The sequence below is a fragment of the Colletes latitarsis genome, chromosome 7 (assembly GCF_051014445.1).
Source record: "Colletes latitarsis isolate SP2378_abdomen chromosome 7, iyColLati1, whole genome shotgun sequence".
Taxonomy (NCBI): domain Eukaryota; kingdom Metazoa; phylum Arthropoda; class Insecta; order Hymenoptera; family Colletidae; genus Colletes; species Colletes latitarsis.
Genome location: NC_135140.1, coordinates 6,493,918 through 6,513,184, shown reverse-complemented (window position 1 = coordinate 6,513,184; position 19,267 = coordinate 6,493,918). Strand labels below are relative to the sequence as shown.

The 19,267-nt window shown below is 35.8% G+C and overlaps 3 protein-coding genes across 13 annotated transcripts in view; all 3 read left to right on the top strand.

The window, feature by feature from the left end:
* The first annotated feature begins 361 nt into the window (after nucleotides 1–361).
* On the top strand, nucleotides 362–9,271 carry Scat (VPS54 subunit of GARP complex scat). Of its 5 annotated transcripts, none has more exons than XM_076768167.1 (13): nucleotides 362–666; nucleotides 950–1,299; nucleotides 4,097–4,199; nucleotides 4,294–4,457; nucleotides 4,544–4,743; nucleotides 4,919–5,104; nucleotides 5,215–5,341; nucleotides 5,445–5,699; nucleotides 5,760–6,185; nucleotides 6,260–6,540; nucleotides 6,754–6,971; nucleotides 7,039–7,252; nucleotides 7,331–9,271. In XM_076768167.1, exons 2-13 carry the CDS (start codon nucleotides 1,060–1,062, stop codon nucleotides 7,590–7,592), a joined length of 2,676 nt encoding a protein of 891 aa, XP_076624282.1. In that variant the 5' UTR covers nucleotides 362–666; nucleotides 950–1,059; the 3' UTR covers nucleotides 7,593–9,271. The 5 variants fall into 5 exon arrangements, with proteins under 5 accessions (XP_076624282.1, XP_076624281.1, XP_076624283.1 ...); XM_076768166.1 differs by having other exon boundaries at nucleotides 921–1,299; XM_076768168.1 differs by having other exon boundaries at nucleotides 601–617.
* On the top strand, nucleotides 7,521–13,006 carry LOC143343354 (cytoplasmic dynein 2 light intermediate chain 1). 3 transcript variants are annotated; one of them, XM_076768173.1, is made up of 8 exons: nucleotides 7,521–7,648; nucleotides 10,564–10,687; nucleotides 10,776–10,877; nucleotides 11,080–11,406; nucleotides 11,483–11,640; nucleotides 11,960–12,203; nucleotides 12,626–12,719; nucleotides 12,837–13,006. In XM_076768173.1, the coding sequence occupies exons 1-7, from the start codon at nucleotides 7,629–7,631 to the stop codon at nucleotides 12,695–12,697; spliced, it is 1,047 nt and encodes a 348-aa protein (XP_076624288.1). In that variant the 5' UTR covers nucleotides 7,521–7,628; the 3' UTR covers nucleotides 12,698–12,719; nucleotides 12,837–13,006. The 3 variants fall into 3 exon arrangements, with proteins under 3 accessions (XP_076624288.1, XP_076624286.1, XP_076624287.1); XM_076768171.1 differs by lacking the exons at nucleotides 12,626–12,719; nucleotides 12,837–13,006 and having other exon boundaries at nucleotides 11,960–12,592; XM_076768172.1 differs by lacking the exons at nucleotides 7,521–7,648; nucleotides 12,626–12,719; nucleotides 12,837–13,006 and adding an exon at nucleotides 9,455–9,679 and having other exon boundaries at nucleotides 11,960–12,592.
* A 1,022-nt stretch (nucleotides 13,007–14,028) lies between these two features.
* Nucleotides 14,029–19,267, top strand: part of Numb (NUMB endocytic adaptor protein) — an 84,101-nt gene continuing 78,862 nt past the window's right edge. For 3 of the 5 annotated variants that reach the window (XM_076767741.1, XM_076767738.1, XM_076767743.1), the window contains exon 1: nucleotides 14,029–14,638. The gene's annotated coding sequence lies outside the window, so the exon portion shown is untranslated. Of the gene's footprint in view, nucleotides 14,639–14,669; nucleotides 15,086–19,267 lie in introns of those variants that run through there. The other 2 variants (XM_076767739.1, XM_076767744.1) reach the window with 1 other exon arrangement.

Below are 19,267 nucleotides of genomic sequence, written 5' to 3'. Positions count from 1 at the left end.
GCTAGATGAACTTCTCGACAAGCTTGGGCTCTTTAGCACCAGAGGGTTTGAGGTCGGTAATTAAGCGCCATCTAGCGTTGAAGATAACGAACTATTCCACGACAAACTTGGGCGTTTTAGCACCAGAGGGTTTGAGGTCGATAAATAAGCGCCATCTAGCGTTGAAGGTAACGAATTATTCCACGACAAACTTGGACGTTTTAGCACCAGGGGGTTTGAGGTCGAAAAATGAGCGCCATCTAGCGTAGAAGATAAAGAACTATTCGAGAATTAACTATTTTAGAAAGAGAGCATGTGTCAGTTTGCCTTTGTCAACTTTACGAAACTCTACGAGCTCGCGTACGCGTGATCTAGCATAGTGTGAGTAGTGCACCGGGTGCACAATCGGGCATCTCTGTCGTGAAACGTGTATTCGTTAAGTAGTGAGAATATGCCTGACATTGGGCGATAGCGAGTAAGTGATATTGCTAAGTAGTCGTCGTAAGTGTAGCTATCTTTGATAGACTTCAATGAACTATAAATTAAACAAAACGGCGACAGAATGCCGAAGTAACGCTGCCAATGGAAAATGGCGAAAATCGTGAAAGGATCCGAAACATTGCCTACGATTCTAATTTGTGAATATTGCGCTAACCTTACGTTCAAGCAAATAGAAGATTTTGTAAGGTAGGTCCACTTGTCCAGTGTCTATTTTCAATCATAATTATCGTATAAAGTTATTTTTATTTCGACCGATTTCCGGATATTGTACATATTACAAATTGAACGATTCCATATTACTCATATTTCTTTAAAACGAGCAGCTGGAATAACAAAAAATGATCAGTACATAAAACCTACATTTCCCAAGAAACATATTATTAATTTGACGAGCATGATATAACGTTATTGTTCTTTGACACTGTATAATTTTATTTCAGACATTTAAGAGATCAACATTGTTCTAGAGAAGGTGGATCATTCGTGTGCCTTTACGGTTATAATGGAGTATGCACCAGTCTTCCCGTGGAGGGTGTTTCTGATAAAGATTATGTAGCACATGCTACCAAACACGCAACAATGCAGCAACAACGTAAAAGCAATGGTCAGTTGTCGGAGCCCTCTTCGTCATGGACCATGTATTCCGCAGCACAAAACTTACCAGCAGTTTTAAATGACCCGTTTAAAGGGAAACAAAGTAACTTCTTAACCCGTACTTGGGGCGACGGATTTGTAGAGAAAGTCGATATCCCTAAGAGCCCGTACCTTCCTGAAGTTACAATGCAGCATTTTGAATCATATTTAAAGAAGATCGCAAGGGTAAATCATGTACAGGGTGGGGCATTTATACCAAAATATCTCAATATTACTATTATTTATGGTTAGAGAAAATTCCTTATGACAATATTATTTTAATCTATTAACCAGAGACCACATACTGTGCAATAGTTCCTTCGACATATTCAGTCGAAAAGAATATTCTATGCAACTTTCCACTGTACTGTTGATATATTAGGTCATTTTCTCATGCTGATTATGCGAGCAAGAAATTAATACTTATATTTATTACCAGTTATCGATATATTGACCATCGATTTTTATAACCTATCCCCATCTCTACCTATTCTTTCTGCTATTTCTTCCATAATAAGACAAGGTTCCACCTTGAGTGAAATTGAAGTAGATTCGAGTGTGTTATATGAAGACACATACTGTGCAATAGTTCCTTCTATATAGTCAGTTAGAAAGAATATTCTATGCAACTTTCCACTGTACTGTTGATATATTTGGTCGTTTTCTCATGCTGATTATGCGAGCAAGAAATTAATACTCATGCTTATTATCAGTTATCGATATATTGACCATCGTTTTTTATGACCTTTTCCCATCTCTACCTATTATTTCTGCTATTTCTTCCATACTAAGACAAGGTTACACTTTGATTAAAGTCTTCTAACTCTCTTCATCAAACGTTGTTGGAACATTCGAAGATATCGAATTATCGTGGCGATAACAAAAAATAAACATTCCTTCGCATTGTCTTCAAATATTCGTGACGAGTTAATTCGTCATTCGCGATTAACGGGTTAAGGGGCACCATGTAACGATAGAAATAATTTCTTCTCGAGATCAATTGTTTATCCGATTATGAGGTCATCGATGTTTTTTTAAATGTCCATGTTCTTATACAGGATAAAATAACAAAATCAAACGCCTTCAACAATATACTATTCCATTCGTCCGATCTCAAAATATTTATATTATCATTTTCTAATGTCATCAAATAGTTATTGATTCATGAATTTATATTTCACTAAACATTTATTATATTATCACAGGATGTTTGGTCACTCCTAGGAAAAATTTTAATGGGAGATTCTAGAGGCCAAAATAAGACGAAAATCAAGGATACTAATTTGTTGATTGAGGCTTCGTTAAAAATTTATAGAAACATTTCTGGCCTCACATTAAAATTTTTGTTAACGAATTTTTTTCTCGAAAATGCGAAGGATTTCGGGGGTATGTTTATTCACCAAAAATGCTTGTAATTAACCCCTGCAACTAAAAATAATTTTTTCAGAATGATTTGAAACTTTTCATTTTTGCCGAAAAATTTAGGCACCTACCCCCTGTCGATTTTTCTTAAAAATTCGTTTTTGATTTTTAATAATTTTGTTTGACACCCTATAGAAAAGTTGTCTAATACTTTTTTGTAGGTACCCATGAGCTCTACTTCAGGGAAAAGTTTCATTGAAATATATTCACTATTGTAGGAGTTATGGCTTTTTGAAAATTGGACCATTTTTATGGGGTTTTTCTCATTTTGCGAGGTCAAGGATCAACTTTTCGAATATTTTTGGAATTTCTACATATTCTCCATCAAAATACGCGTAGTTTGCTTTTTTAAACATTAAAATCGTCCAATCCATTCAGGAGTTATGACATTTTAAAGATTTGCATGAAATTTCGGGGAAGCATTTCTGGGCAGAAATTATATTTTCGGTGAGGAATTTTTTTCTCAAAAGTGGTTAGGATTTCGAGGGTATGTGTAATGATCAAAAATACTTGTAATTGACTCATGAAACTGAAAATAATTTTTTTAGAACGATTTGAAATTTTTTTTTTTGCTCCGAAAATTTTCACACCTATTCGAATTTTTTTCTGGAAAGTGGGTAGGATTTCGGGAATATGTCTGTTGACCAAAAATGATTGTAATTGAGCCCCGCAACCAAAAATAATTTTTCCAGAAGCATTTGAAATATTTTAATTTAATTTTTTAATAACTTTTTAACGAAGCCTCAATCAAGAAATTGATATTCTTGATTTTCGTCTTATTTTGGTCTATAGAATCTCCCATTGAAATTTTTCCCAGTGGTGGCTAAACACCCTGTATATCATTGAGGATAAATAACCGAAGACATTTCGAGAAGGGCAATTATTTCTTCGGTACTTCTAATTTAAACTTTAAAAGCATTTCAATGCATGATTATGCTAGGTAAGAAAAAATTAATATGATTTTCATTTATTGCAAAAGTTAAAAATGTCCAAGACAAATCATTTATACAGTGAAAGATGTTCGACTCTTATGTGTCCCTCGCTCCACGCATTCTCCGTTATTATAAATAGTTTAATCAACTGATAGCACATGATCAGGTACGTAACTTCAATTGTTTATATTTTTAAAATTCAATAAATTACGCCAAATATTTCACGCACTAGATTAGGCACCTATATAATATCATCTTACAAAAATTTGATGAAATCGAATTTTCTTATTAGATATAACTTTGGAACGCGTAAGTAAAATGTAAGTATCTTGAGATTAGATGTGGAGAACGGTACATTGGTTGAATTTGTCATTTTACCCTCTATGAGAATGTGGAGAAAAAAAATATGTTTCCATATATTAAATAAAGCAGAACAAATTTTTCTACCTTATTACATGTATGCACTCTTTGAAATAGTATAACTTCATTCCTAGTAGATTCCTCGTACGACCATAAGTAATGGAGGTATTTAGATGTTCCGATTTTGATACTCCATCTTGTATTTGTGAAAATAAATTAAACGTTCCGCTTTAAAGAAACAATCGTTTCAATAAATTGTTTATTTACAGAGATATCGAAAACATTCTCGTATGAATTCAAATGCCAATAGACCGACCACGCCTAATGAATTGTTACAGAACTTTCCAAATTTAAGAAAAGTTAAGTCTTTAGGTAAGAATAACTTTCGTACGATTGAAAGTTAAATAATAATGTTGGTTTTAGCGTATCATACAAAATTGTTACATTCAACAAATAATGGTTGCAGATCGAATGCAATATGATTTGGCCAATGTACCAAAAGTGTTTTTAACGCCCAATTTAGATCTTTCGCAAAAAGATAACTTTTACGCTGTATTTCCGTTTGTAAAAGGTGGCTTGTTAAATGAGGAATCTAACATTGTTATTTATGTCAAGCAAATGCAAGAAAAGGTATACTAATAATTAAGCATGTACCATTAATTTAAAAAAAAAAAACAGGTAAATAATACCTAATCTATTACTTATTTTTGCAATAGCTAAGTCATTATTTAGATGTTGTGGAAGTTAGAATAGCAGAACAAGTTGCTTCAAAGTCCCAAGCATTTTTTCATGCTATGACTTCCCATGATGCCCTGATGGAGCAACTTACGCAAACTATTACAGTGCTGAAAGCGCTTAGGAAAAATATACATCAAGTTGATAAACACCTAGTCAATGATTCTTTAGAAATTTTACGGTAAATTATGCTAACGGCGTTAGAAGATCAAATTATGTTTTGACGAGCATGAATTTAAATAATTATATAACGAAAATTTAGTTGCAAGTAGAGTCCACACCGTTAATTAAGCCTATCGCGGCAATAAGTCGGTACTTTTTTCTACGTAGAATGGCAGCTGATTGTTTCTTTTTAGATTGGAACAAGCAAGGTCTAATCGGTTATTAGTTCAGGAAAAATTAAAGCTTATGGCGACGGTACATCAAAGTCAACCAATGATACAATTACTGTTATCGACGCCAGATTATGTTGCAGCATTGGATCTTATTGCTACAACGCAAGAAATACTGTTACAGGAATTGAACGGGGTGCATAGTTTTAGGTACGTTTATATACGGGATGGACCACCTAACTTGACCAACTCGATTATTTTCATAACTAATGACGAACAATAAGTTAAAAGACCTGCGCCTCCCTTTGCTCTCTGTTTAGACATCTGAGTTCTCAATTAACGGAAATGGAGAAACTTGTAGACAAAATGTTGTCTACCGAGTTCCAAAGATACGCGACCGCAGATTTAAACAGACCATTAGGAGGGGAAAACAATGTTCTGGATGGTGTAAGTAGATCTATAGCTTTTGAGAATATACACTTAGGTCGTAGCAAACAAAACGTCGTCCATCTCTTCCCAGTGAGATCATTTGTACATCCTCAACGAACAGGACAAACTTATTTCCATCATTTCTGGTCTTTTGCGGCAAAAACATTTTCAATTCGTGGATACTTACAAAGAAGAAGCTGTAACAACCGTCCGCGCCGTGACGAAACAAAGAATCATAGAAGCTTTAGCAGCGAGCGATTGTTGTAGCGATCAACAAGCAGCAGCTCTCGAAGTTTGCGGACTTTCGCTCGCAGAGAGATTAACGTTACTCCATAATACCATACAATCGTTGACGTTTCTTCTGATGCGAGTAAAAGTACGTACTAAATTTTACATAAATGATTAGAAATATTTTGTATAAACGTACAACTTTTAGGCTGTTCACGACGTTATGCGAGACACCGTAGATCTTGCAGCTGGTCGCGCGAGCGACGGTACGTTCGACGATACGATACCCGATCGTTTATTAACTCGAGTAGAACATTCGCGAGTGACGACTAAACTTAACGATATGATAACATCCATTTGCGATTATTGCCACGAGCGAATGGGAAATCTGCTTTCCGCTGGTGCGAACGATAAAGATAAATTACAAAACGAAAAAGAAAAGGCAAATAGTGAAAACGCGAATAATAAACAGGAGGAGAAAGACAGTCAGAATTGGAACGATAAATTGTCTTGGTTGAGCAAAAGGGCAACGACGGCTCAAGTGTGCCAACTGGCGAATTTGGTCGAAGGATTCACAGAAACGTGCGAGAAACTCTGTGGCAAACAATGTACGGCATTGCGATCCGCGTTCAAGGTATGCATATTATTTCGCGTATGTACATCGTATTAAAACGAATAACGTTTAATTCATATTTTATCGTGTCGCAGGCACAAGCTAGTAAATTCATTCAAAGATTTCACGCCGAATTTAAAACGAAGCTCACGCTTTTGTTGGAATCTGAAAGATGGAAACAGGCTGACGTACCGCCGGAATTTCAGTCATTAGTAACGTACGTGTACGAAAACAAATGTTTCCCATCGAATCTGCTTAAGGTTGAAGATAGAGTAAAAGAAGATGATATTCAGAGCTTTATTATGGTTGGAGATGAAAAATACGCGGTCGTTGGTACAGCTTTAATGCTCATACAAATGATTCATGAATATTGCAGGTAATGTTTTGATTTAACCCTTTCACTACGAACGTACAGAGCGTACAGAGTACTGTAACGTTTGCAATATGCATTTCTTGATCGTACAATGTACGCAACTAAGTTTCCCGAAACGAAATGTTTCGAGATAGTCCAAAATGGTCGTAAAATTTTTGAACACGTATATACGTTCTTTGGGACGAACAATTGGACAATTAGAATTTATAATTCTAGAACCGGTAGCGAGTTGATCGCCCTGTCTGGAACGATTGGAAGACATTTAGCCGAATTATTGCGACATTATAATTGTCGTTGTTGTCAACTTGTACTTGGCGCAGGCGCGATGCAAGTTGCTGGCTTAAAAACTATTACCAGTACGATACTCGTATTAGCTGCGCGTAGTTTGAAATTAATTTTGTGGCTTATGCCGTTCGTAAAGACGCACTTTCAAAGTAAGTTACGTTTCGCGTGGCATTTAATTATTATCAATATTTCGCGACCAATACGAGTAATTTGCAGCGCTTGCTGAACAAAATCCTAGCCGTGGATTTGGTACATCTAGTATAAGTGGCGGTGTCGCGTTATTGGATAGCGTCGAAAGGGACATTCGGGCGCACGTAAAAGAAATTGAAGGGAAAATTCTTACTATCGTCGACAATTTGCTAGGCGGTCAAATATCAAACTGGGCTGCGAGACCGCCAGTACCGTCGAAATCGTTTAGAAACATTTCTAGGTGAGTATTACGATGATCGTTCGATTTATACGAGACGTTGCATTATCGTTTGCGACTAAAATTAATGATTAATTACAGCTATTTAATTAAGCTGCACGAAGCAGTTTCTGGAATTCTCCCGGCAGTCGAAGTACAAATATTATATCGTACAGTAAATACATCTTTCAAAGAAAAACTTAGAGAACAATTAGTCAAAATGAATATAGTGAATAATGGTGGCCCACAACATGGTGTCGTTACGTCTGAACTTACGTTTTATCTCGAAGCATTACGAAAATTAAAAGTATTACCGACTAATGAATTAGATGATAGTTGGATGAGTGATATATGGACCAGATAACATGCAGAGCGTGTGATATATTGCATAATTGAAGCGATGAAGTATTACAGAAAGAGGTGACTAATCTTTATTATCGTCTTCCCTCGCACGCATTGTGTATCGGTAACTATTAACATTTCGATGGATTTTTAAAGATGTGGCTTGTATCAGAATATCCATATAAGTATTTATATTATCCATGAGGTTGTATGGAATGCAAAGTCGATTTAATAATAGTAACGTAATAATAAATTTCGAAATAGCATTTTTATAAAATGCTCTCATGCGATATTCTAAAAATATGTGTAAATAAAAAAAAAAACAGTTTTATTTAAACTTAATTACATTTTTACAAATTATAAGTTAATTTGATCGTTAAATTTGATTACATATATTTTACGTCTCCCAAATAATCTTATATGCCATAGTGTTCAAATACAAAATTTCATATATAAAGTGCGAACAATTATGCATAAATCTGTATACATCACCGAAAGTTATTTTCTTTTATTCTTATAATATCACTCGGCATGTGAGATATTGCTTACTATGTCTTGCGAAATATTACTAATCGATTGAATTTAGGTTAACCTATGCAAAACTAGGCACAGTAGAAGGACCAAGATTTAGGTACTAAATTATGTTTCTTCGTATAAGTATCCGCGTATTTTAAGCGTATCGTCTACTTTTTAAAATTACAATCTTTTTCGAAACAATCAAAAATCGAAAATCATAAATGTTCACACTCGGTCTAACGAATACATGGTAAAGATCTAAACATGTATAAGACATTAAAAGTGTGATACGACTGGTTTTACTGTTGTGTTCATGCTTAGATTAGACTGATTATGAAAAATATATTCTCAGAGTAAATCTGAAAACGATCGTTCGAAAAGTTTTATATACATATATCGTCTATTGCTTGCGCTAATCTGTTTTTATTAACAGATATTAGACTAATTTTTTCAATAGTAAAAATAACTTCCTATTGAACATGGTTCACTAGAGTACGTTAATAAGGAAGTTTTTATCGAAAGCCCTGTTTTTTGTGCATTTTTACGCATATACATATGTACAAAACAATAGACTATCAGAAGATACTATCCCGTATACAACTCGCCAGAAAGGTATAAAAGACGTAGCAACCTCAGCGGTAATCGATATCGTGACGCCACAAATGTCTCTTTCTATTTAAAACGAAAAATTACAAATTCCAGTGATGATATAGTCGATTGTAAATATTTCTTTCACCCTTGTGACCAAAGATAAAGTGATCGGTTCTTACTACTTTACATCACACTGCAATATGGCGCACCTGACTGCATAATAACCTTTGAAATTGCGTTCACTCGTACGATATTTATAATTTAATATAAACTGCTAATTATACAATGCATTCCATTATCGATTTCGTCTAGTCCAATTTGTATAGAAACGAAGACTTTACAGTAATCGGTTGTATTCATAAACAATTTGTTAATAAAAGGTACTGTGTATTATGGTCCAGCAGAGACACATTACTGCGTTTGAAACTTTATCAATTTTTACGCGCTACTTAAAATTACGTAAAAATATACGCAGTTGATTATTATAAACAATATTCTTTTAAATTTTTTTGCCAAGACTGAAAACGTCTTACTGAATCATTGCGCCCTCGGCGTTCATTTAGGAATATAGGAGTATAATGATTTAGATGTAACATACCTCATTTCACTGCATAATGTATTATAAAAATTACATAAAAATGAATAACAATTCAGTATGGAGCTTTGTTATACTTTACACTCATTTCCTATTTATGTATTTTTATGTTTGGTATAAATCGATTCTTGTTAATTCGATACAAATCAAATACGGGTCGAGTAGTTACATGTATATAGATATTTAGTATCTTTAAAAATGAGAATAGATGAATTTAATGAATTCTTACAAAGTATTATCTACGTATATATTTATACATACAGACTATGCGAATGAACTTTCGTATCACTATAGCAACGAATACGAAAACACTCTCATAACCTGTACGTAGAAGTGAACGCGTAACTATTGCGCAGTTTGTACTTGTTAGGAATAGTAGACTCAAGATCAATGACAAAGCAAAATTCGTACGTATTTAATTTGTGTATAGTTAATATTTTATTATGAAAAAGGTATTAATATACTCTAAATTTAGAAACTATAAAACATTTTCACTAGATAGCTCATACGCTTTTAGTCACACAATACATATGTATTTTCTTACGAGAGGTCGCACTGGTGAAATTACCGGTTTTATTCATTTTTTCTGGCGATTCTAGGGAAAAAATAAACGCGTACATATCCGAGCTTTTTACCAATACTCATTATTTATAATGTTATTTAACATTGAATTTTTTGATTACTATTTATATATAGTTTTTCGAGTTACAATCTCCTTTTCTAATACCTTGCAAAAATTAATAAAAAAGCATTTCTTAGTAAAATAAAAAGAAACACATTAAAAATAAGTATTTCGGAATATAATTTTGACCTAACAATTAATTAATTTAATGCACCGGTTATACTTGCACTTGGGCAACAAACCCAAAATTCGAGGCTGAGTGTTTGTTAAAACCAATCTCATTACTGTATTTTACTGGGAGTGAGTTCATCGCGGCGGAAATTTGAAAAAGATATTAAAGCCTCTTCGTAACAAATAATTAAAATAATGAACACGTGTTAAACACGAACCGCGCAAAGAAAAGCGTATGCGTTTTGATAATTAAAACGTGTTTAAAAAAATTATGTAAAACAAAGGTTCGAGCATATTTTTTAAATATCTCCCTTCATTTAATAAAAATCAGTATTATGTCGAAATAATAATAAATGCTGAACATTTTCTGTAATATTTTCTATAAAAGTAATCGCAATTAAAAAATAACTTTTGCGACTCACGGTTTGGAAACCATTGTCTGTAGTAATAAATGAAATGCTTTTTTTTTGTGAGGACATTGGTGTGATTATGTTTCAGCGAAGAAAACGTAAGAGATGCAGGGTCGAGTCTTTTTTGGGAAGAAGAAAAAGAAGAACAGCGTACAACCGATCCAAACAGAACGCACGAACGATCTATTATCACTGTTGGCAGTAAAGGTGTTGTACGTAATAATTTAACTAGAGACACTCAATAACAATGTAATAAATTATTCTATCCATTAATACGAGAGAAAAAATATGAATTCTTAGGGTAAAACAACGATGTTATATCGGTTTCTCGAGAAAGATGAAGCACCGAAACCAACCATTACGATGAATTATTCATTTGGGCGCAAAGCCGGGAAGAGTTTAGTAAGTTTCGTTTCTTACAATAATTTTACTGCATTATACGAATTAAGCATTTACGCTGCTTCAAGTTTATTTAAAATAAAATTCCCATTTCTCAGAAATTATTTTATAGTTTTTCTTCGATAACGAATTATAAGCAAATGTTTAAAAATGATTGTATTATATTTATCGGTATGTAATTTTTTCTCCTATTTCGTCCCAACAGGTAAAAAATACCGTACACGTTTGGGACACAGGAGACATAACTTCTTCGGTAATAGCAGCTGCAATGGTAGGTGCATCTTTGACTCATTCTCCTATTCACGAGACTGTATTGATGATGCTCGATTTGACGCAACCGGAAATTTTATGGTCGTCTATCGAAGAAACACTTTCGGTACTTCGGAATGCTATAAAAATGAGTTACGACGATAAAACGATTCAGATGCTTAAAGAATGTCGAATTAAGGAACTAAAGAAATCGCTGGAAAAGGAAGTCGACCCGTTTCCGGTAAAACTTTGTATTATAGGAGGAAAATATGACCAATTCAAGGTATGGTCGTGATTTATCCGGGATTATCACTTTTTCGTCAATAAAAAGAAATAACTCTCTGGCGATTTTACGATAGGATTTAAACATGGATAAAAAAGAACTAATCGGGAAAACCCTAAGAGCCGTAGCTCACGTCTTAGGGGCAGGTCTCTATTATCATTCGTCGAAGGACAAAGTCCTACTACGAAGAACTAAAGATTTACTATCGCATTATGGATTCGGCACACAACTCCCGTGAGCTTTTATTAAATACTAAATGAATTTAAATTTCTTCACGTGTAACATGCTTCGATGAAAAATTATAAAATCACAAGTTTTCGTTGTTCTTCAATTACGAATATTAACTGGTCATCTTCTGAATTAATAAACGAAAGTTATTTCTTTAAACTTAAAAGAAACATACAAGTTAAACGATTTAAAAAAGCACTGTTGATCGAGAGATTAACTTGTATTGTTTGAATAACTGCGGATACTTATGATTTTGATTTGTTATTTTGTTTAAACGATGATTTAAAAAACTGCCAGTACGTTCTGTATTTATCGGAAATCTCAGCGACGGGAAGTGCACAGATTTCGAGAAGCCATTAGCGATACCGGCTGGATCGGATTCATTTTCGTCGATTGATTTGCAATTTCCTCGAACGAGACCTTTGGCAATTTTAGATACCATCAAACAGATTTATGTTTCTCGTATACCGCAAGTGTCGAGGAGCAACGATATTATCTTGGAGGATCTAAGCAACGATCCCAACTTTAACGAGCCAATTATCGACAGATTACGCGCTCAGAGGGAAGAGGTACATCGCTTCGCAACATTATTTATATTTTCCAACGAGAAGAGCGGACGGTCGTTCAGATTTTACAGACCTGACTTTTGTTGGATGACCGCTCTACCCGTTAAATTATTTAGGCCACCTTCGGATCCCTTTTCCTTGAACTTAACACTCTGACTGTCTCGATGATCACTGGTGACCGGCATTTCGAACCTACCATAGTATTTGTAAATTTTTAAATAATGCCATTGACGTTAGAAATACCACAATATAACAAGTACTCCATTGAACTATTGAATATTTCTATTTATTGAGCTATAAATTGAAAAACTGCCAGTCAACGTACCAATACGCGAAAATGACTACCCACAATTTTTTATTAGATGTTTACTAATTTATCATTTTCCTATTGCATGTATTGTTAAAGGAGTTGAATATACTTTTAGGAAATTAGTATTCCTCTTCACGATATGCTGGAAGGTCGAACACCTCAAATTCTTATACCGGATCCATCATAAATTACGATTAGGTACAAAAAAGGTAAAAAGCTATTCTCCATGTTAACCACGTGTTTGATTCTACGAATTAATTCACGAAATTTAAATTGATTGCCCATGGCATTTATCAAATGACGCATATTTTTTTTTATAATTTTAGTGATCACGTTTATGTTACAATATTTAAACTAACTGAAGAACGAAAGATACTTTTATATCAGTATCCCTGAAGAGGTTGACGCGTTGTAAACTGTAAAGATCGTGGCAGTATGTATGTACAATTTAGTTATACGTTAATAAAAATATTTTCTACGACGAATAAACTTTTTAATGGTGATTAAATTTAAGTTGGACCAGATATTAGCATTTCTATAAATTATGAAAGAACGGTGCACTTTAATGTATGTATATCATTTATAGCATTGATCCGAAGCTTCTACACGAGTGAGTCGATTAGAAACTTTTCAGTCGAACTCACTTATACAATGACGATGTTAGTTATGCTGTTTGAAGCATTCACATTTATCATTCGGTATTTTCAACTGATACTAAAGATAACCACACAACCACTGTGTACATAGTGACATAATCCGATATCGACCAAACGTAACGTGCCACAGTACTTTCTGACATATTACTTTCATACTATTTTAATGGAAAAATTACTTGCACTTGTTTTTTAGATCGAACTATGCACTTTTTTTTACATAAATCGATTTATCGAAATGATAATGAATATGTGTTTCAAAGATCATATAAGTTTTATGCTGTTTTAGCAAAAAATTCCCGAGGGCTTAAAAATTGTCCTTTCAGACCAGATACTTAATTCAGCAGTGGGGTCGATAAACGAAACTAAATACAACATAAACACTTGGGAACGTCGTAACACGATGTAGTGTTCTTAGTATCTACTAGATATCTATCTATCCCCTTGGGGTCCACGGACGATTTAAGTTTCGGCAAAATGTTCGAACAGGTTAGAAAACGTAACTTAGGAATTCGTCGAGTCACCGGATAAATAAGTAATATCGGTCGCGTTCTGGAACCTCGTTCCTTCGTCGATACGTATCGCCGTTACCTTCGTCGAAGCGTGACGGTATAGAAAAAAGGAAAGAAAGCGTCTAACGATGTAATAATTTTTTTTTCTTTCAAAATCCGAACGTACCGGAATGAAATTATTCGCCTGCCCGTGTGTCATCGCGCAGGCGTCTTTTTTTCTCGCCCTTTTCTACGCCGCACGGTAAGGATTGAAGGGCCTGGTGGGGGCGGCGAGGAGCCAGGGAGGTGTACGCGAGTGGCATCGTCATCGCACGGCTCCCTAGTTTCCAATGGCAGTAGAGCGGTACGCTGATAAGAGCAGCGGCAGCGAACGGTGACGCGTGCGCGTTACGGTGCGATGCGCATGCGCGGTCGTAACACGAGTCGCTCCCGATACGCGGATAGTCAGAGTAGAGCGTTTACGAAAACGGGATCCGGCTGGGGGGTTTTTGCTGCTCCGCGAGCCTCTCGCTTTCTGGCCACCGTTTCCTTAGTGAAAATGCCGCTGTGACAGAGAATCGGGCGTCCCGTGTGCTCTCTACGGGGCTTGTCGCGGCCCACCAAAGAGCGTCAACCGTCCTCGCGGATTGTTCGACACACAGTACTGTACCAACGATCGCGCGGCTATCTGTTATCTTTCCAGCGCTTCTGATCTCTCCCTCCCTCGTCCCGCGCTTACCGTTCTTTCTCTCTCTCTCTCTCTCTTTTCCTCTCTTTCTTTCTCTTGACTTCTGCCCTTCGCTATTCGCGCGTTTTTCACTCTACACGGCCACCGTCGTCTGCACCTTACCTCCTACCTTCCTCGGTGCAACGTCGAAACCTACCGGAAGATTCGACACGTTCGACGTTCGTGTCGCTCTGCAAGTGTCGCGGGAGTTTCGTAATCGGCTCTGCCACCGTAGCCCCACCGGCGGATTCGAACAGGTGAGTCGAAAACAGTTGACAGTGCCAGTAATGCTCTTGTACGGTCAGTGTCTGTCTTATCGGCTAGCTGTCATCGCGAATCGAGGCACGCCGTTCGATCGTGCCGAATCGATACACCGAGGATTAACTCGTTTTCATCGCGCGACCCGTTCCAAACGTTGTATATCGTGATGATCGTAGACCGCCCCCTCCTGCGACTGCTTCTCGCGGTTATCGATTCCGGTGTGAACGCGCCCTCCCTGGACAGTTATCCGTTCGTCCTTCTTGCGCGCATCTTTTCTGCGGGATCGAGTTCTTTGAATGATCAATATCGGGCCGCGTAAATATCGCTTAAACGCGAGTACGCGTTTCGTTGTTTCCCGTGCGTGCGCGGAGAAAACGGTCGGGGGCTCGGACGTCACTCCTGAACGCGTGTCCACGATTCGTATTGCGCCCAACGAGAAACAGGTAACGAGCTTGTAACGACGATAAATTACAACGAATTACGACCGATAGATTCGACCACCAGCAGAATCGAAGAAGGAACGGTTCGGTTTTACTTGGTTGACACGTCGATCGAGCGGGCCGATGAAACAAAGTACACAGTGTTGGGCCTGTGTTTGCTCCTTCGAATACGATTACGAGATTGATTGGGCACGTTTTGGTGCCAGTTACCGATTCGTGTGTCGTTTAATATCAAATGCAGATTAAGCAGTTCTTTGATCTACGTTGTTTTTGGTTCATGGTGGTAAAATGTATAGTATCGTGTGACTAAGTTCTTTTATAGATTCTAATGCAGTGGTGAACTCAATTACCAATGCGACATTTCGATTTGTTTGAGGGTAGATTAAACGGTTCTTCGATGAAAATCGTGTTTACCTAATGGCGATAAAATATATTATCGCGTGATTAAGCTTTTGGATAATTAAGGGGAATGAGGTTCATGAGGTTTTTCGATTTAACAGTCGAATGTTTATTTGCTCGTAGTGAATTTCGTTCTACCAGTCGTTCATCCTTTATTCGTTGTTAAAAATTTGCTCGTTTAAATACTATTATGAGATTGTTAGAGCAAATTTTGTTGACTAATGGAGTTGTGGACACAATTACGGCCACGACGTACCATTTAATTCGATGATTTATTAGGAGATAGATCGTGCAATTCGCTGATCTAAATTGTCTTCGGTAAAATAGATTGAGAGTTTAATAATTGGTCCGTATTATAACTCTGTCTCTATTGAAGTTGAACAAAATTGTAGAGGAAAATTTTGCATTGTTTAATATGGTCTATTATCGTGTAATGCAATTTTCCGCTGCAAGTTTCTTCTATCTTTAATAAGAACGAAATTATAGTTCATCCCAGTTGCTAGACTCGCCCCATATATTACGTTCAATATAATTATGTAATTAAATCGGTGGATAATTTAGAAAAATTAACCGAATATCAGTGATTAAGGAAATACTAAGTAGTTTTAAGGCTCATGAGCGATGAAGTCATTTGAGCAAAGCACACTTTAGTTTAATCAGTGTTCTCTATTGGCAATTTCTTTTTATAATTATTACAGTGTTATTACACTTTATTGCTGTCTTGATACATCTAAAATCACATAAACTTCGTTGTTCATAAATAACAGTTTGATGAGTCAAATTCTGTTTACCGGTGATAAGATCAAGTACTTATGAATCAGTGACATAATATAATCGTTCGAACGATGGTGGTAAAAATTTAATATCAAAATATAGGTCTTTTTATAACGAGTATAACCATAACTATTGTTTTTCTCATTAAGTAATATTGATGCTTATTCACCTTTTGACAATAACTAATAACATAAATACATACTACAAATAATAATATTGTTGATGTGTCGTTTCAATGAAACGTCAGTTTGGACATCGTAGAAAATACAAATGTTATGACCATTTAGATACCATACAACTATTTATACATAGAAATACATTTATAGAACAATTTTAATAATCACAATATAATCAATAGAATTAAAATATAAGATTGTAATAATTTATGTAGCACATACTTTGTTATGCATTTCTTTTTTACATTCTAATAAATTCGACAAATTAGGTATAATTTCTTAAATGTTGCATAGTAGAAGATTCTCACCCTTAAACAAGTAATATTCATACTCCTTGTTATTGGACACAGATTTCGTTTAAAAAATAGTAATTGAATCTTGGGATAAATTTTCACTTTAAAACTTTATGCTTTGTTGAGGTAGTTAACAGAAGTTTCGTCACCATTAATGGAACATAATGTTCCTTTCTTAGTTGAAAGTTTGAAGCACTTTCCTATGTATACCTACTTACCTATTAATGAATAAAATTCGAAAATGTATTTTCTTCGCTTCTACTTTTTCTATTTTACTTTCAACAGAATAATTATCTAAGTTCTTGCCACTTTGCTGCTCTTTGTCTATAATTAAGTACAACGCACTTCAGTAGAAAAGTTCATCCATCTGGATGCTTTTTAATTACGTTTCCACTGTCGCAAAATTAGTTATATTATTTAGCATTGTGTTATCAGCTTACAAAATTGTTTTTCGTCCAATGGTTCAAAAAGAGCTTTAAAATCATACTAAATTTTCGTCGACTCTTTCTTCAGAACTATCGATGTCTTCAAAATATTACAAATCGCGAATCTACAATTTTTCATTCATTATTCGTAAATAGTATTTACTCGATTTTGTTCGTGGCTTCAGTGAAAATTTTATATTTCCAACGCACGTTGTTACATTTTCTTCAAATTTCGACATTATACTCAGCCTCGTTGCAACAATGTTCCGTACTTTCCAGTTTGATTTACATATCTTTTGCATCGAAGCTTTTCATTCCAAGCGTTCGAACACTTCCATGACCCACTGTATGGCTAATGGAATCACGATCTTGTTTCTACGATCAGAATATTCATGAATCCTTTTTCTGCTTTGATCCTTCTCCCGTTTCCTTTTAATTGGCGACTGTCTTCGAGACTCCGTTAACCTTGATCTCGCAGAAAGGATTACTCTGTCTTGTGCACCTACGCATACATCAGCCTTTCAGAATTCGTTTCGTCATCGTTCGGCGCTATAAACATTATCCCCTTTAAATCCTTCGAAAAGATTGTGACAGAGTTTCGTGTTAAACTTGGAAAAACTTCCACGAATCCACGAAAAAAGCTTATGGCGATGAACGTTTATCACGTTCAAAAATATTTGAGCGGATCACGCGATTCAAAGATGGCCTACATTCTCCTCTAGTTCAATCGATGTAAACATACAGAATATACGAGATCTCCAACGAACCGACGGTCATCTGACATGCAAAATGATTGCAGACGAGATTCATGTTTGCAAACGTGCCGTTTACAACATTATTCAAAACAGTTCAAAGAAAAGAACTGTAGTATACGCGATGTTTATCTTCCGAACAGAAAGAACTTTTGATTTCTGAAAACTATTATCACAGACGATTTGTCACGTCGTTTCTTTATTTTCTAAACTAAAGTTACGCATGAAAGGTGAACGATGATTCGAAAAGAAACGTTTCCAAACAGCTTCAAACGGCTATACAAGGATTTTAAACGTTCAAGTCGAGGGGGATAAATCGTTTGGATTGGACGAACGATAGAAATCGTTTTTTATTTTTAAACTATAAATTCGACGATTTCAAAATCGTTTGTGTGACCGGGTCTTGTGAAATGCTGATGATGCGTGATGGTTACGTACCTGGCGGAGCCAGGGCGTCGGGACGCCAATGCAGTATTCGTTCAGGCGTTGCCCCGGTTCACGATATTTCAAGTACATAATCGAAATTCGATCATGCATGGGCGTTTCCAAAGGTCAGCGATACCTTAAAATTGATGATGCAGCGGCGTCAATACATTTACGATAAACGCTCGTTTTACTTTTCACGTGGCTCCGATGCAACACGGTCCAGGAAAAGAGAACTTTCTTACTCTAACTCGTAAAACTCGATTTTGGTAATTATTTAGAAAACGTGAAAATTTCGGTTAATTCGAAAAATCAGATAATTTAACGAGTCGTTTGAAACGATCGTGTTCCACCCTGTATACGAGCAGCGAAAGATTGACTACGTTGCAGATACAGCTGCGAACCAAAGAAATAAAAGACAATAACCACAGTACTTTGGACTGCATTTGTTACGTTCAGTTCGCAGATAAAACTGACAGAAACGGTTTATTCTGTTTCTATTATAAATCATGCAGTAAAACGTTCGATTTTAATTAGTCGGTATAGCTTTTAGCGTGAACGAAAATTTAAAGTGAACTTTCTATGCTAAAATGGAAGACAATAAACACTACAGCAATCGATCTATGCGAGATTGATTTATTTATTAAAGTCGCGTCTCTGATGTTTGCACTGTTCGGAAAGAATAGCGATACGTCGGATGGCGCAAACATTTCGTACGGAAAAAAGAAGAGCTTGCAAACGAGAATTTGTCGTCGAAGGAAAATGAAGATCTCGGGTAACGGTTGGGCGATAAAACAATATTTTCGCTGCTTAAGCTTGTCGAAGGAACGAAGCGGCGGTGCCCCTTTAATCACCGATTTATTTATTTTAACCCGTCGTGCGCTGCATTTGGAACGCTTCGATTTATTTCGTCGTAGAATTTATTACGATATTGTTATTATTA

Coding starts and splice junctions, on each gene's coding strand:
- LOC143343354 (XM_076768171.1), top strand. CDS start 7,629: ATGAAGTATTACAGAAAGAG. Junction 7,649..10,563: donor ATGAAGTATTACAGAAAGAG/GTGACTAATCTT, acceptor ATTATGTTTCAG/CGAAGAAAACGTAAGAGATG. Junction 11,407..11,482: donor GAAAATATGACCAATTCAAG/GTATGGTCGTGA, acceptor ATTTTACGATAG/GATTTAAACATGGATAAAAA.
- Scat (XM_076768166.1), top strand. CDS start 569: ATGGCGAAAATCGTGAAAGGATCCGAAACATTGCCTACGATTCTAATT. Junction 667..920: donor CAAATAGAAGATTTTGTAAG/GTAGGTCCACTT, acceptor ATTTTATTTCAG/ACATTTAAGAGATCAACATT. Junction 6,186..6,259: donor CATTGCGATCCGCGTTCAAG/GTATGCATATTA, acceptor ATCGTGTCGCAG/GCACAAGCTAGTAAATTCAT.